Source organism: Osmerus eperlanus, chromosome 24, assembly GCF_963692335.1.
Source record: "Osmerus eperlanus chromosome 24, fOsmEpe2.1, whole genome shotgun sequence".
Lineage (NCBI taxonomy): Eukaryota > Metazoa > Chordata > Actinopteri > Osmeriformes > Osmeridae > Osmerus > Osmerus eperlanus.
In genome coordinates, this window is record NC_085041.1 from 1,990,506 (window position 1) to 2,006,052 (window position 15,547).

General features: G+C 45.4%; 1 protein-coding gene across 1 annotated transcript; it reads right to left on the minus strand.

Annotated features, from left to right (window-relative positions):
- Positions 1 to 2,973: 2,973 nt before the first annotated feature.
- Positions 2,974 to 14,618, minus strand: tnfaip8l1 (tumor necrosis factor, alpha-induced protein 8-like 1). The gene is made up of 3 exons (XM_062450779.1): positions 14,221 to 14,618; positions 7,090 to 7,369; positions 2,974 to 6,181 (listed from the first exon to the last, which is right to left on the minus strand). The coding sequence occupies exons 2-3, from the start codon at positions 7,359 to 7,361 to the stop codon at positions 5,893 to 5,895; spliced, it is 561 nt and encodes a 186-aa protein (XP_062306763.1). The 5' UTR covers positions 7,362 to 7,369; positions 14,221 to 14,618; the 3' UTR covers positions 2,974 to 5,892.
- Between the last annotated feature and the right edge of the window lie 929 nt (positions 14,619 to 15,547).

A 15,547-nucleotide genomic window follows, 5' to 3' on the forward strand; every position in this document is an offset into this window, starting at 1 on the left:
AAACTGTAGTTCATCCCAGATGGTACCTCTCTTCTACTCCCCCTTCCACACACACACACACACACACACACACACACACACACACACACACCAGGTGTCCATGGAATTCAAGGTTTTATTGTCCAGACTGGACTTTTGAGTCATATGCCTCTGATTAAAACTCTTAGCTCAGGACCAATCAGCCACCCGCAGGTGAAGTTCCATAAATAACGGCAGCGGTTTAAACACACATCGCTGCCTTGATTCAAACTTTCGCTGATTAATTAAGTACCTGGCTTGATAGCAGCCAAACACAGATCCGAATGTCGACTGTAACTCCCTTGAGTATACAGTGTACTGTGTGTGTGTGTGTGTGTGTGTGTAGTAGTAGAATTGTGTGGTGTGAACTCAGGAACCAAATTCCAGAGTCCACCACAACCACCTGGTTTTATTTGACGACATGTTCAAAACGAGGTAACCGCAAGTGCTTGGAACCGCAACCTTAACAGGGCAACGTGGTCCTCAAAGTCTTGACCACACGCCACATCACACAGCACCACTGGGGAGGGTTAGGGTAGAGAAGCAGTGCTTTCAACATGCCCGACCCCACATGTTTGTGTCAGAATGGCTTTCAGGCACAGTGTGAATCGTCCAGGGGAGACTGGAAGCACCATAAAGGGGTTCGGACAGCGCTGCAATCATGTGTGTGGGGGGGGGGTAGTCGGGGCCATTGTGTGTCGTACTTTTTCAAAAGCACAGAAATTACTGGGGGGACACAATGTGAAGAAAAATAAAAAATACGTCATTTTCTTTTCATTGTGGCTCTGAAAAAGGACATTTTCTCTCACTTTGTCCCCAGAATCCACGTGTAACAGTGTTGAGGTGGGGGCTATACCAGCTATCCTTTCACATGTTACGACCCAAATATACCTGCAGACCCAACAAGCACATGTGTCCCTATAGCTCTCTCTGGGAGGACTTCTGGTTTTTAGTAGCAGGAGAGGCTAAACATCATACAGGGGTGTTCCCAAACAAATACACATCCAGGAGTCTCCTCCTGCACTGTGTCAAGATGCCATCTGCTTTTACTGTTGATTTCTGCTCCACTTCTCGATTCTGGATATTCTTCTTTTCCATCCCTTTCTTCCTTTCATCCTATACGACTGAGCCAGGCAGGAGCACTCTAAGGAATCACTTTAGAAGAGAGAGAGAGAGAGGAGAGAGAGGAAGAGAGAGGGAGAGAGAGGGACAGAGAGAGGAGAGAGAGGGAGAGAGAGGGAGAGAGAGTGGGGGAGACAGGGAGAGGAGAGAGAGGAAGAGAGAGAGGGAGAGAGAGTGGGGGAGACAGGGAGAGGAGAGAGAGGAAGAGAGAGAGGGAGAGAGAGTGGGGGAGACAGGGAGAGTGAAGGAGATAAAGAGTGAGAGTGAGAAAGGAAGAGAGAGAAACAGAGAAAACAGAAAGACTGAGTCTTTGAAAGAGTTCCAAGTCCCAGGTAACTGTCATGGTGAAACCTACCAGAGGGGAGACCGTGGTGAAGCTAGCAGGATGAGAGGCACTGTCAGCCAGCGCGCACAGGGTGACTGCTAAAGACAAGCAAATATATAATAGCATTTTTTTTATTTCTCGAATCTAAACCTGGTAGATTTGCTTTGTGAGGAATGTCAACAAGGCTGCATGAAACGCAGCTGTTGTTAAGGAAGAAAAGTGGGATAAGACTATAGTTGACTTATAGAACACCACATGATGCTAATCTTTTCATTGTACAAAATATTGCAGGCAACGTGTCAAGAAAGTGTCAAAAACTTGGTACATTTAGTGTTCAGTTTCAAATCCCTGTACATAAAAGTTAGAATAGAATATGGTTATGTCGTAATTGAGACTGTTGCAAATCCAGCAAACTCAAATAGCAGAGCACACCTTTGAGGCCCCTAGCTGCACTTCATGTCAAAAGGAGACAAGTCACGGGCAGATTACAAGACAGTCTGGATCAGATGGAACAAGTTCTCAATGAAAACTGTCTGGGAAAAAGAGAGAGAGGGAGGAAGAGAGATAGATAGATAGATAGATAGATAGAGAGATATAGACATGAGATAAATGTTGTGACCGATCGGGGATAGACAGCCTAATGAGAGGCTTAACAGAAGTGCTCGACTCAGCTTCCCTTTTATAAATGCAGGACAGATCCTTTGTCCTCGTTACATTATGTAAAAATGATAATTATGCCCCGATGGAAGCATGCTCTGCATCCAAAATGGGTTAGAATTCACATGAATATCCACTTTGATCGTCGAGACGTGAATGGCAGTTTCGTTTTCAGAGGGAGAATTTCTGAGCATGGCGTCGTAGGAATAAGCATTGTGGGAGTCATGTACAGATGCCAGTGGTGTGACAGGCCTGCTCTTAACTCATCTCAACACGTTTGAAAAACCTAAAAGCTTTTTTTATATATACTGACATTTAGAATATATTTAGCGGTCCTCTGAGGCGTGCTGATAGGAAACAGTTTGCTATGCACGGTATCTTTAAGACATCAGGGGAGAAGTGGAGAGGAAGCAGGATTTGTGGAATGTTCCATGTCCTGCCCTTTCATACACAGACAGGCCCCATCCCCTGAATGGACTCTACAAGATTAAACCAGGGGGAGGAACTAAACAGAAGTGTTTCATTCGGATAGGAAGTTATGTCTCTGGTTGTGTGGTGGGGGGGGGGGTGGGGGGGTGGAGGTTGAGTTCCCTGTCTGAATTCAGGTCAGACTAACAGATTACCCACTCCTACAGGCAGCTGCCACCCTGCATGGGGTTGAAATTCTTGTTACAACACATCCTTTCTTAGAGAAATCCCTAATCTGACTTCAGGTCATTAGTGACAGCTAATGCTTTCAGCTACTCAGTCATGTTGATTACAGACCCCCCCCCCCCCCCCCCCCAAAAAAAAACATTCGATTTTTCACACTGAGACGCAGCTTGATTAAAAGACCTCACGTTATTCATTAATTAAAAAAGGAGTATTTGTATTTATTTGTTGAATACAGTGTGACATAGGGTATGTATATCTAGTACAGAGAAAACATTGAAACAAATACATCATGTGTGCTGAACATTAAGAGTATAGTGAAAAATAAAAAATATACCTCACAATCAAACCGAGTATATATACACACACAACATAACCATCTCCATTCATTTTCAGCTGCAGTGATATAAAATGTATAAACGTATTGTGTTGCAGTTCACACTACGATCCCTCAGTGTGGGTCTGGACCAGGTCAGGGATCTGAGATTGAGACGGTACCCTGAGACACAGTGAGTCTGGGAGCTACAACATATAAAACAGTCACAGACTAGGCCTAGTCTAGACATGGTTTAGGCCTAGTCTAGACATGGTTTAGGCTTAGTCCAGACACGGTTTAGGCCTAGTCTAGACACGGTTTAGGCCTAGTCTAGACATGGTTTAGGCTTAGTCTAGATACGGTTTAGGCCTAGTCTAGACATGGTTTAGGCTTAGTCTAGACACGGTTTAGGCCTAGTCTAGACACGGTTTAGGCTTAGTCTAGACACGGTTTAGGCCTAGTCTAGACACGGTTTAGGCCTAGTCTAGACACGGTTTAGGCCTAGTCTAGACACGATTTAGGCCTAGTCTAGACCTAACAACCCCTTTTCTTAGACAATACCTACTGATTGAATTCTAGTCCAGGCTTAATCAACGTATGGGATTCATACCATTCAAGCCACAGACCTTTTACTTTTATCCACCAAACGCCACCAGGATTGAAATGAGCATCAAAACATAAAAAAATATACATACTGAAACTAGATAATCACAGAACGGAAAGGTGAAGTAAGAAGTCACAACAATCATCACGATCATCCTCGTCATTATCATCATCATCATCGCTAAGTGCAGACTAGTTTTTTCTAGTTTTTCTAATTTCTTTGGAAGATAGTTTTCCTGATTGCAAACACTCCACTCCTTTTTTGGCAGAGCTGCAGAAGCGAGCTGTTCGTTGTCAGGAAGCAGAGAGAGAGAAGGACACAGTCGTGTAGATGCAGGAGGAAAACAGCTCTCTTTGCCTCAGACTGTCAGTCAGTCTATACATGCAGCTATCTCAGATAGGGCATGCAGACAGAATACTAACTGGAACAATCACTCCATCTCCCAGATACGCTCAGCCACACACAAACACACAGACAAGAGAGAGAACATCCATTATGCGCTGAGGTGGGAGTTCACTAGAACAATCTATTCTACTCTTCATTAAACTGAGAGATAGAGAGAGAGAGACCATCTTCACTCCTGAAAAAAAGGACTTCATTCGAGCCGAGATCTCAATCGCCTTTCATTGGGGGCTGAAATGCTTAACTATCTGTGGTGTGGAGTTGGTGAGAGGGGGGTCTGGGGGGGTTGGGGGGGCTCTTGTGGAGTGGCCAATCAGGTCTTTCAGTTCTCTCTGGTCTAATCTGCTAAACCCTGTGCCGGCTTCAAGACCACCGGCTATGAGTTCCAGGACTAAAGTACCTGACCCACAAACACCTCCCCTACTCTGCCTCTACAGATCTGGAACAGCACACAGATACTTGAGGCACATTTTATTTAGCCCAGAGCTCAATCTTTCGGGTAAAAAAATTATAAGAAAAGGCAATTCAATGCAAAAAAATATATAATAAGTGCATGTAAATGTATGTAGGGCTGAAGACATACATCTTGAGTCTTTGTAACAAATGGACATATAAAAAGGGGTTTTACAGTATTATGGAGTGTTACAGCTATATTCTTCATGGTAAACTGTCCTTCCTTTTTTTTACCTTCAACAATGTGTTTACTGATTTCACATTCAGGGTAAACAGATCAAAAACATAGTACATGTTCGTCTAAAACCAGCTGTGTGTGTACAGTATTGTTTGTTCCTCGTTTTGTGGATCAGTAGCAGAAGTCTTCTTCTTCTTTGGTTTGTTTACCTTTGGCTCAGATGAGGTCAGCATTAGCCATGATGAGGTTTGCCTACTAGCTGAGTCAACACAGCTCCAATCTACAATCTACTTCCTGTGTATTTACGCCTCTTTGGTGTGGCAGGCTGGCTGACGGCTGTTAATGACTGATTATGAAGCCAATCGAGGTTTATAAGTGCACCGACCCAAAACACAAACACTTTCTTGACAGAGATTAGACCTTAAGAGTTTCAGACTTGCTTCTGTTATATTACTTGGATGTGTGTGGCGTCAACAATAGAGACTGGAGGCGTGATGTTGGAAAGTGCAACTGTTAAGCTTTGGATTATAAAAAGAAAATAGGTCGTTATATCACAATATCCTGGTATAGTAATTCTCAACTGTGCTTTTTGGGTTTGGTCACAACTCCTGTCTGGACCCAGTTCCGGATTCCAGTCAGGATGTCGAAGTTGTCAAAACCACCCATGTTCCTTTCCTTCTAACTCCAAACCGCGTGGGCCTTTGAATCATCTTAGATCTTTTCCAGAGTGGAACTTAGAGCAGTTGATCTGAAAAGCAAAGAGACTTCATAGCCCTTGTGTTAAGTCACTGTTGGTTGACTGCATAGAATTTAAACTAAACCAACATGCATTTTACAACCTCAGGCTTTCCATCCAAATATAATGACAAGCGTGAAAGAGGCTTTGGATTGACTAGCTAGGAGCATCCTTCAGTGTACAATAATGTCTGACAGGCAAACAACAACATCAAACCCAACCAGTAAAAGCGTCCTCAAACACTGTGCTTGTACATCTTTCTCTTCCTGTTGCAACTGAAACAGGTTCGGAAGGGAGCCGAGGAAGATGGTGACGTTTCACGTGTCGCGAACTGGGCCCGGACGCAGCAAAGGTCGAGGTCACGACAGGGATCAGAGATAGGGTTCGGGGGATTTGAAAGGTCACAGGGTCAGGGACAGGGGGTGGTGGGTCAGAGGTTGCCTTCGTCCAGCATCTTGTTGACCCCGTCGCAGATCCTCTGGAGGTGGGCCCGGTACACCTCGGATGGCCCGTACAGCGCCGCCAGGAAGTCGCAGTCGGCGAAGTGGTTGAAGACGTGGTTGACCCGGGAGTGGCTCTTGGCCGTCAGGTGGCGGTTGATGGCCTGGTGAAGCAGCTCGCGGCAGTCGTTCAAGATGGCGCTCATGACCCGCCGGTCGAAGGTGAACTCGATCTGGTGAAAGCTTACGGCCGTCATGGCCAGGGTGTGGACCTTCTTCCTACGGAGGAGAAGAAAGTTAGGAAATCACTGAACGGATTCAAAACTGAGGGTGTTGTTTCACAGGTGAAGATGTTTTAGGACTCTTGTTCCTCAGCATATGTAGCAGAGGGTCGTTGCTGGTCCTCCTATAGGGAGGTTCAGTCAAACATCTATCAAGTTTGATAAATCCATCCAACCTTTTGTCTCTGGGTCCACAACTGTATCTATCCACCAGTTGCAGTGAAGAGGTTTAACTAAAGTTAATGATCTATCCTTGTTCTTCGATATGAAAAAAGAATCAGTTATTTGATGGGATATACCTATGTAATCAATCACCAATTTAGTCATAAGGTCAGTATGTCTATTCATGTCACCATGTACACATGCATGTACACAGAACAGGATCACTACAGGAGGATCCACTTCCGCATATTACGGAGCTGGTAGTAGAATCTGCCGAGGTGGTTTGCAGGGAATACAATTATAACATATATGGAATGGAATGCCCTGTATTAAGAGAGCACTGTGTAGATGTGTACCAGGGTTCCATGTACGTACATTAGCATGATGAGTGCTAGGTGTGGGTTGCTTATATTAGCCTGAGACAATGTATGAATACATTTTCCTATCCGATTTCCCTTGATGCATCACTGTTTGATCTGCTAGACTCTTTATTTACAGCTCGTTCATCTATTGGTTAGTGCAACAATCTGTTCCTAAACTAGTTAGTCAGCAAGGTATTTAGTCTTTGTATAATTTTGTGTTTTCCCTCCACATCAGCCTCGCCATTGTTTGTCCATCCATCAATCTTTCCATGTATCCCCTTATCCTTTGCTAAGTAACTTTTTATACCAGCTTTTATACTTCTTTCAACCATCCATCCATCCATCACTCCCCTCGTTCTTCACCAACAAACCCTGGACCAACCTGAAGCTCTCCACCAACACCAGCTCCTCTCCGTTGAACTGGTTGTTACGGTACAGCACGCCCAGCTTGACCACCATCTTGATCAGGTTCTTGATGATCTTCTGCGCCTCCTTGCGGTTGCGCGTGTACTCCTTGGTGACCCGGTACAGCTCGTCCAGAACCTCGCTGGAGGTGTCGTCGATGAAGAGGCTGGCCATGCTCTTGGACGCCATCTTGCTCATGAGCTTCTTCTGCGCCTGCAGAGCCAGACTCTTGGTACTGAAGGAGTCCATGGTGAGCTCTGGAGACGGAGGGAGGGAGAGAGGTGGTGGGGGAGAAAGGGAGGGGGGAGGGAGGTGGTGGGGCAGGGGGGGAGGTGGTGGGGGAGGGGGGGGAGGAAGGGAGGGGGGAGGGAGGTGGGGGGGGAGGAAGGGGGGGAGGAAGGGAGGGAGGTGGTGGGGGAGGGGGGGAGGAAGGGAGGAAGGGAGGGAGGTGGTGGGGGAGGGGGGGGAGGGTGGGAGGAAGGGAGAGAGGGAGGTGGTGGGGGAGGTGGTGGGGGAAGTGAAGGAAGGAAGGGAGGGGGAGAGGTGGTGGGGGAGGAAGGGAGGGATGGGGGGAGGGAGAGAGGGAGGTGGTGGGGGAGGAAGGAAGGAAGGAAAGAAGGGACGGACGGAGGGACAAAGGGAGAGAGGTGGTGGGGGAGGGGGGGAGGAAGAATGAGATAGGATGGAAAAGGAATGATTGGCGTAGAGTGGGGGAAGTAAGAGGAGGAAAGCGAGGGAGGGCGAGAAACAAAGCGAAAGAAATAACAATTAAAAAACATATATAACGATATAAACATTCGCGAGTAGTCATACAGGCGGAGACGGAACGAAAACAAACAACAGATGTTTTGTCTGGAACGAGGACTTCTGGAAGCCATCTGGGAACACACACATCTTCTAAGCATGGTAGTCTAGACCTTCAGATACCGACGGGTGAGGAAGGAGCACTGAAACACTGTAACGTCGTAGATGAATAGGGGTCTGAGAGCAACAAGAGTTTTTATACGTGTATGGATGTGCCAGCAGAGAACCACTTAGAAAGACTGTCAGGCTGGGCAGCAGTTAGGAGAGATGCGAATCACTACACACAGTTATGTAAAACAGGCAATATTGTAGAGTTTCCTCAGCCTAATCCACTTTTAGAACAGAGTGTGTGTGTGTGTGTCTCTATAGTTGGCAAGGTGTGTGTGTGTGTGTGTGTGTGTGTAGTTGACAGGTGCTGGAGTGCATGTGACTTAAAGGGAGAGGAGCCAACATGCTGGTCTGTGTGTGTGCGTGTGTGTGTGTGAAAGTGTGTGTGCGTGTGAGAGTGTGTGTGCGTGTGTGTGTGAGAGTGTGTGCGTGTGTGTGTGTGTGTGTGTGTGCGTGTGTGTGTGTGAGTGTGTGTGCGTGTGTGTGTGTGAGAGAGTGTGTGTGTGTGTGTGTGAGAGTGTGTGTGCGTGTGTTGCCTGCCAAAGCCCTAGTGACTCAACCCATAGCGGCGGCTTATAAACAGTGGGTCACAGGGCCATGTTCTCCAACATCCTCTCTATCTCCTCTGCTAGATGAGCCAGCTGCCACCACTGCACACACACACACACACAACCACAAAACAACAACAACAACAGGTGGAGTATTACATATTCCTCCAGACTAAATGCATCTCCGGTTCTCTGCCCAACACTCAGTCTCAGTCTGCGGATGTTAAAAGTCAGACAGTTATATAATCCAGACTAGCGTTAGTGGAACGTTAATTGCCATTTGCAACCGGTGCGTCGCATCCAATTTATAAATATAGCTTTCAAGACATAATTTCCTTCCCACAGGAAAGCAGTGTGAGTGTTATTGGCGCGGTGCGTGAGTGACAGGGGCTGGTTTGGGGCCTGCGTACAGGGAAGGAGAGGCTGAGAGGGGGTCATTAATGTGACTGACTCAATATGGCCGCCTGCTGAGACTATACATGAGCCGTCCTCCTCCTCGCACATTCCCAACGCCTCGTCTCTACGTGTGACTGTCGCCCTTTTCATTTCTCTCCGGCCTCTCTGTCTCTCCAAGAATACCAATCTGCTTCATCAGAGGGAGAGAGACAGAGAGAGAGAGTGAGAGGTTTGAAAGGCTGACGAAATATTTGCGATAAAAAAAAATAGGTTTGCATCATTGATGAGTAATTGATGACTCTACCACAAAAATGTTTTGTATTTTTTTGTTGAAAAAAATAAAACGCTTCTAAAGGTTTGAAAACTATTTTTCGAGGAGACCAGCAGGATAGGAACGACACAGTCTCCTCTTCTCCTGTCTGACTACCTGCCATGAGAGAGAGACAGAGAGAGAGACAGACAGACAGAGACAGACAGAGAGAGAGACAACGTCATAAGTGCATTACAGTAAAAGACAACCTCTGAGTGGCTTTCAGAAGGCTCATTAAATTTCTCTCCTGTCAGATCTAGGCTGTCATCCGGGAAAATAACACCTCGGGATACAGAGAGACAGCAAGGGGGAAAGAGAGACAGAGGGAGAGAGAGAGAAAGAGACAGAGAGAGACTGAGACAGAGAGAAGTTTGTGTTTCCCTCTCATAGTGGTGAATCCAAACACTTCCAAAGCAGATGGGATGGATACCCAGGAGGTTCTCTGTAGTTTCAGTCAAAGCCAAAGAATGACACAACAAAATCACAGATGGAGAGACACCCTTGTTTGTTCCCCCTTCACTCTCCCTTCCTCCTTTCTTCCTCCCTCAGTCTTTCCCCCTGGCAGAGTGAGGGACAGGGGTGTGTTCTTGGTAAAGTTGCCTTGAACGATGACAAGCTTTTCCACCCAGGATTCCTGTCAAGTAACTAAGTGAATCGTGTTGTTAGGGTCAGATTTAAAGCCAGTGGTTCAGCAAGCCCAATGATTGGCCAGGGCCGGCTCCACTTGTTTACATTGGCACAGCTTTAATAGGCGATGTGACAGAAACAATGCTATTGTGTGCTGACGCCAAACACATATCACCATCACTACCACCACCTAACAGATACACACCCTGTCAGTAGTGGCTATCTGAGGGGCTGGGCTGGCCTGTGTCCAAGGTTTGATATTCAACCTAGCTTGTAAGAAAGCAACTACACACCCAGGAAGTTGCTGTCGCTGCTGCCAAGAGCTCAGAGTAATTGGCTGGAGTAACGTTAAACACAGGCTAGGACATCAACAATCTCGCGTTCAGCCTGAACAAACGAGTGCAGCCATTCCCGACCTTTCCCACTTTACAGCCCACTTGCAGAGGTCAAATATTTTAGCGGCCACCCAACATCGGTTCACTTAATTTGCGATTATCACACATGTTTAACACCACCGGAACCAAACTGCTCGCTTTCACGGTTAATTATTTAAGCCATCAAAGAAGACAAAGTTCCATCAGTGCCACAGTAAGCAAACATTGTAAAGAACTCCTATACAAAACGGCATTTTGGATTTGAAAACTAACGTAACTGCTCCCTACAGGAAGTTGTTGACCTGGGTTCTGCTATATCCGGAAGTGATGCGTGCATAGTGGATTGAAGTGGGAATAAGCAAGTTAAGCGGCAAATGTCAGTTGGTCTTTCGTAAACATGCAAAGCGAAATTACTGGCGTTTTGGTCATGATGAATTAAAGGGAAAATTTCATTTTTAAATGAGTAAGAATTGAACCCTTGCCCACTCTCAGTCTCACCGGTTCCATCTCTAAACCAGACAGACCACTCGGCTGCAATGGGAAGAGATTCTGTAGGGCACTGGGTTGAAAAGCAGCCACCTCCATAACAGGTGTTACTGGTTGAATAAGAGTGGAGTCAGGTGGCTGAGCGGTTAGGGAATCAGGCTAGTAATCAGAAGGTTGCTAGTTCGATTCCAGGCTGTGCCAAAAATGACGTTGTGTCCTTGGGCAAGGCACTTCACCCTACTTGCCTCAGGGGAATGTCCCTGAACTTACTGTAAGTCGCTCTGGATAAGAGCGTCTACTAAATGTAAATGTAAGAGTGTTGCGTCTCGATATTACATTACATTTACATTTAGCAGACGCTCTTATCCAGAGCGACTTACAGTAAGTACAGGGACATTCCCCCCGAGGCAAGTAGGGTGAAGTGCCTTGCCCAAGGACACAACTTCATTTGGCACAGCCGGGAATTGAACTGGCAACCTTCTGATTACTAGCCCGCTTCCCTAACCGCTCAGCCACCTGACTCCCATATGGTTTCATTATGCGTTTTCTGGCTCAGGCATATGACATTTTTCCTTTACGAACAAAAATAATTATTCATTCAGAAGCCGAAGTGGAGGTATCCTCATCACAGTACAGCCAAGGCAGGCGCAGACAGGAAGTCAAGACATCCAGAGATCTCGAGGAGAAACAATAGACAATCTCCATGGTTACGTAAAGTGCATCCGTGCTTTGTGTCGAGAATGAGCTGATGCTCACCGACTGCACCAGCTCTGCAGGATCAAACAGCTAACGAGCGTTGCTCAGCAGCCCAAATTTCATCTTTCATCAAGTTTTTCTGTGCGAATCCCCCCCCCCTCTCTCTCCCCCTCCCCTCCCCGCCCTCTCTCTCTCCCCCTCCCCTCCCCACCCTCTCTCCTCTTCCTTCCCTTGTCCACTCCTCTCCACTTCAGTCAAAGCTATTATGTAATAGTATAGAAGGGCTCAGCTCTGTATTTGTAAGTGTGTGCACGTATGGGTGTGTGTGTGTGTGCACTGGATGAGTGGTGTGTGTGTGTTTTGTGACACACTCTCATCTTCCCACACTGTCTATCAGGGGTGCAGTGTGCCCTGGGGGAGGGGGGGGTGACAGTCAGTCCCCACACACGCCTTTTTTACAGTCTTCTCAGATCTGCTGAAGCCTGCTGTTACATTAATAATTAACGTTCCATCATAAAATGGATTGCAGATTAATAATTCATATCAGAAATTTGGCAAAAAATAGAGCATGGTGAGGTGGGTCTGCCCTGATGCAACAGGTCAAACAAACACGTTTGGAGTTAAAACACACACACACACACTCAAAGGTTTGTGTTGGACTACACCCCTTTGTCTAACTAAAGACCATTCCATCTCAATTTAACCCTTGTGTTATCTTCGGGTCATTCTGACCCATCAGTCGTTGTGACCCACCGTCGTATTGCGACATCTTTACCGCATACAAAAACAAAGTAAAGCATTTTCTTTTAACCGTTGGGCTGTCTCAGACCCCCCACATTGCGAAGGTTAAAAGAAAATTATTTTTATTTGTTTTTGTATTGGGTAAAATTGGGTAAACACAACGATGGTTCGTTATGAACCTTTGGGTCATGTGACCCGAAGGCAGCACAAGGGTTAAATGATCCACGATGCTCCCGTCTCGCCGACCAGGAAAAAGTGGACTTCCGCTGATCCAATCACTGACCCAACACTTAAGAGTACAACCTGGGGACTGGATGAGGTGTGAAGCTAGTGGCATGATGAAGCTCCTGACTGCTTCACAGACTCACTGACCCCTCCCTGCAGCTGTGAGCATGTGGTCAGGCCCTACTGAGAGGATGAGTCTACAAAAGGATGTGATGTAACGGTCAGGTGAATCAGAACAGGAAGTGGGCTAAGGAGAACAGTGAGCTACTGGTGGTGATCCCAGTCTGACTAAAACATAGAGTAGCTTTTACTGATAGTGTTCCTTGATCTGTATGTTTGATTGTATTGTATGTTTTTGTTTTGTTCTGTTCATGGGTTTTCATGCACGTATTTATCAGTGTTTGATTCACACACCCAGAGACAGACACACAGTCACTCTCAAAGTGACTCTCAAAAAGACAGATAGAATGACAGTTTTTGCGTTTCTATCAGTACACTCAATATTGAAGTCTTTGACAGCATGCATGAAGACCACACATTTGTGTCAAACCTGATGACCCATGTTCTTGTGAGAGCCAGGCACGCTGTGATTTTCATTTTCCACATTTAATGTAGTCTCAGACTTTTGGACCCGACTGTTTATAAAACTCTTGTATACAAAACTATCCTCCAACTCCTCCTTTGCAGAATAGCATTTCTCAAGACTGTTGTACATCTCCTAGACAACCACAGAGACTGGGTCCCCGCACTGGCCATCTGAACTTTGCCATCCAGTAAATCTGATAAAACACCTTGAAGAGCCTCTCGTAAATGAGTTACTGTATGTCTGTTTGCCACCATGGACTCAGTCAAGCATGACACGTTACACCGCTGCTTCTGAGAAACGAGCAGGCAACCATGACTATCGCACTTAGCATCCTTGACTGAGCGTAAAGAGTGTAACTACAGTCTGGCTCTAGAGTGGTCAAACCAACATTTATGGCCGCATGAGCTGGCCGACCGCAACCACAGCTGTGACTGACCGACTTGGTAGTGTTCCACAGCTAGTCCGGCGAGGGTGGCAGCGTGGCGAGACAAACACTGGCAAAAGCAGCGATAAATCACTTCATCCCAGATACAGCCGGGTAGCGCTAAAAGGTGCAGCTCTTGTTTAGAGCCATGATTTACGTGACAACATGGCTTTGATTAATGTGATAAATGTTCCAGGAGATAATGAGCTGACTACATGGTTTCACAGGCCTACCTATAGAAAGCTACACAAAGAAGGTTCTGTTCACCATACAACACGGCTTGTTCAGGGGTTACTTAAGGACTATGTAAACAACCTGTGGCAGAACGTGGTTAGCATTTTGATCTTTTTTGTGTGAATGAATACGCCTGTCCAACTTCTTACCAGGAAAAAGTTTGAAATGTAGTCTATTTCAGATAGGTTGTATTAATCCATTGTGAACGTCAGGGATTAACTTCAAAATGCCCGGGATTTGCATCAGTCATGTCTCCTGACAGCTGTCAATCAAGTAGCCAGTTCACAGCAGCCAAAACAAGGAACATGAGATCCCAAACTTAATGGGATGACGTGCCTTTTCACGATACAACATATTATTTAATTTTGTAGACCTATAACTGCATATACATTTTCTTCTTAAATGGCACACCACTTTGGACTGCAACCACTCATGTTAACTAACCTCGATGAGTTCCCCAAGTTCTCAATGTAGGCTACTCTAGTTGACATTGTGTTAGTAAAGCCTTTGTCCACATCTTTACCATCAAGTGCCAAGAACTGAATTTACCTTTCGTTCAATTCAAACCGGATGCAAGGCGTGAGTGGTTCACAGAGGCAGTCTTGATACAATTGTCAATTCACTCCTGGTAAAATCTCGTCTTCATTATGGCATTCCGTGGCATAGTTACGCTCACAACATTTTCTCCCAGATATTCGTCTTCACCCGAGAAACACTTTTCCAACTGTCCACCATGCAACTGTTCTTTGTCTCAGGTACAAGTTTGTAAATAATTGAAAAGTGTTTTCTTCTCTCTGTCTGTTGAGATCGGTTACAGCCAGGAGTTTGTAATTTGACCCTTTCGCAACGCAAAAAAAGTTTCGAAGTTGTAAGACTTCGAATGCTCCAGATTGATGTTTTGTTTGACCAATGGAAGAGCCTGCTGTGGGCAAACCGAACCAATCATGCACGGAGAATGTGCCGTTTGACTCAACATTCCCTGCCCCCTTACGGTTTCCAGTAATTATCCCCAACTAAATTCCAAATCCAAGGCTGAGAATTTCCCAAAGGAAACGGTTCAAGAGAACAATGAGCAGGAACTATGGGAATTTGTTTAATGCCATAAGCAAAATGGAGACACATGCCACACAATAGTTATCAATAGAAAACCAGGTATAACTTGCCTCAATAAAACAAACATATTTACATTTGTTGGGTTGAGAAGCTTCATCCGAAATTTAAACAATATGGCCCCTTACAAACCTCTATGGGCAACACACACAAACACACACAGATTGTAAAACCAGACATTTCTAAATAGGTTTTTACACAGGATGTTTTGTGCTTTCTGGTCTGTGAATGAATAGAAGCGGAATTCCGGAGGTAAAGTTTTACGGCTAATTGTGATTCATTACGTGTGTCTTGTACGATCAACATATTCTCTTGTATGGTTAGAATAGACTAGGACTACTGTATACCAACCAATGCAAAAAGTACGCAATGAACAGACCACAGTATAGTCATGTATAAATAAATAAATTGTGTTATATACCATGTAATTTATGTCACTCATGGCAGCAGCAACAAGGCTATTTAAATCTCACCGTTATGTTTCTATTATCCGTAGTGCTGTAACAGGTTGTAAAATAATATTGTGCTAGTGTGCCCTCTTGCGTATTTTGGTGTAATTTTGCAAATTGGGCGCTGTGAGTTCTTGTTCCACTTTTCCTTGTCAAGATCTTTGTAGTGCAACTTAAATGTTATCATAGACTCACTCAATGTCCTGTAACGCTAGTTAATTCATTCAAATCGATCATAATTATCTAATCACAAACGACCGTTTTATGAAACGAACTACATAGACTACTACATGTCCCATAAACCCACGTAAAAACGT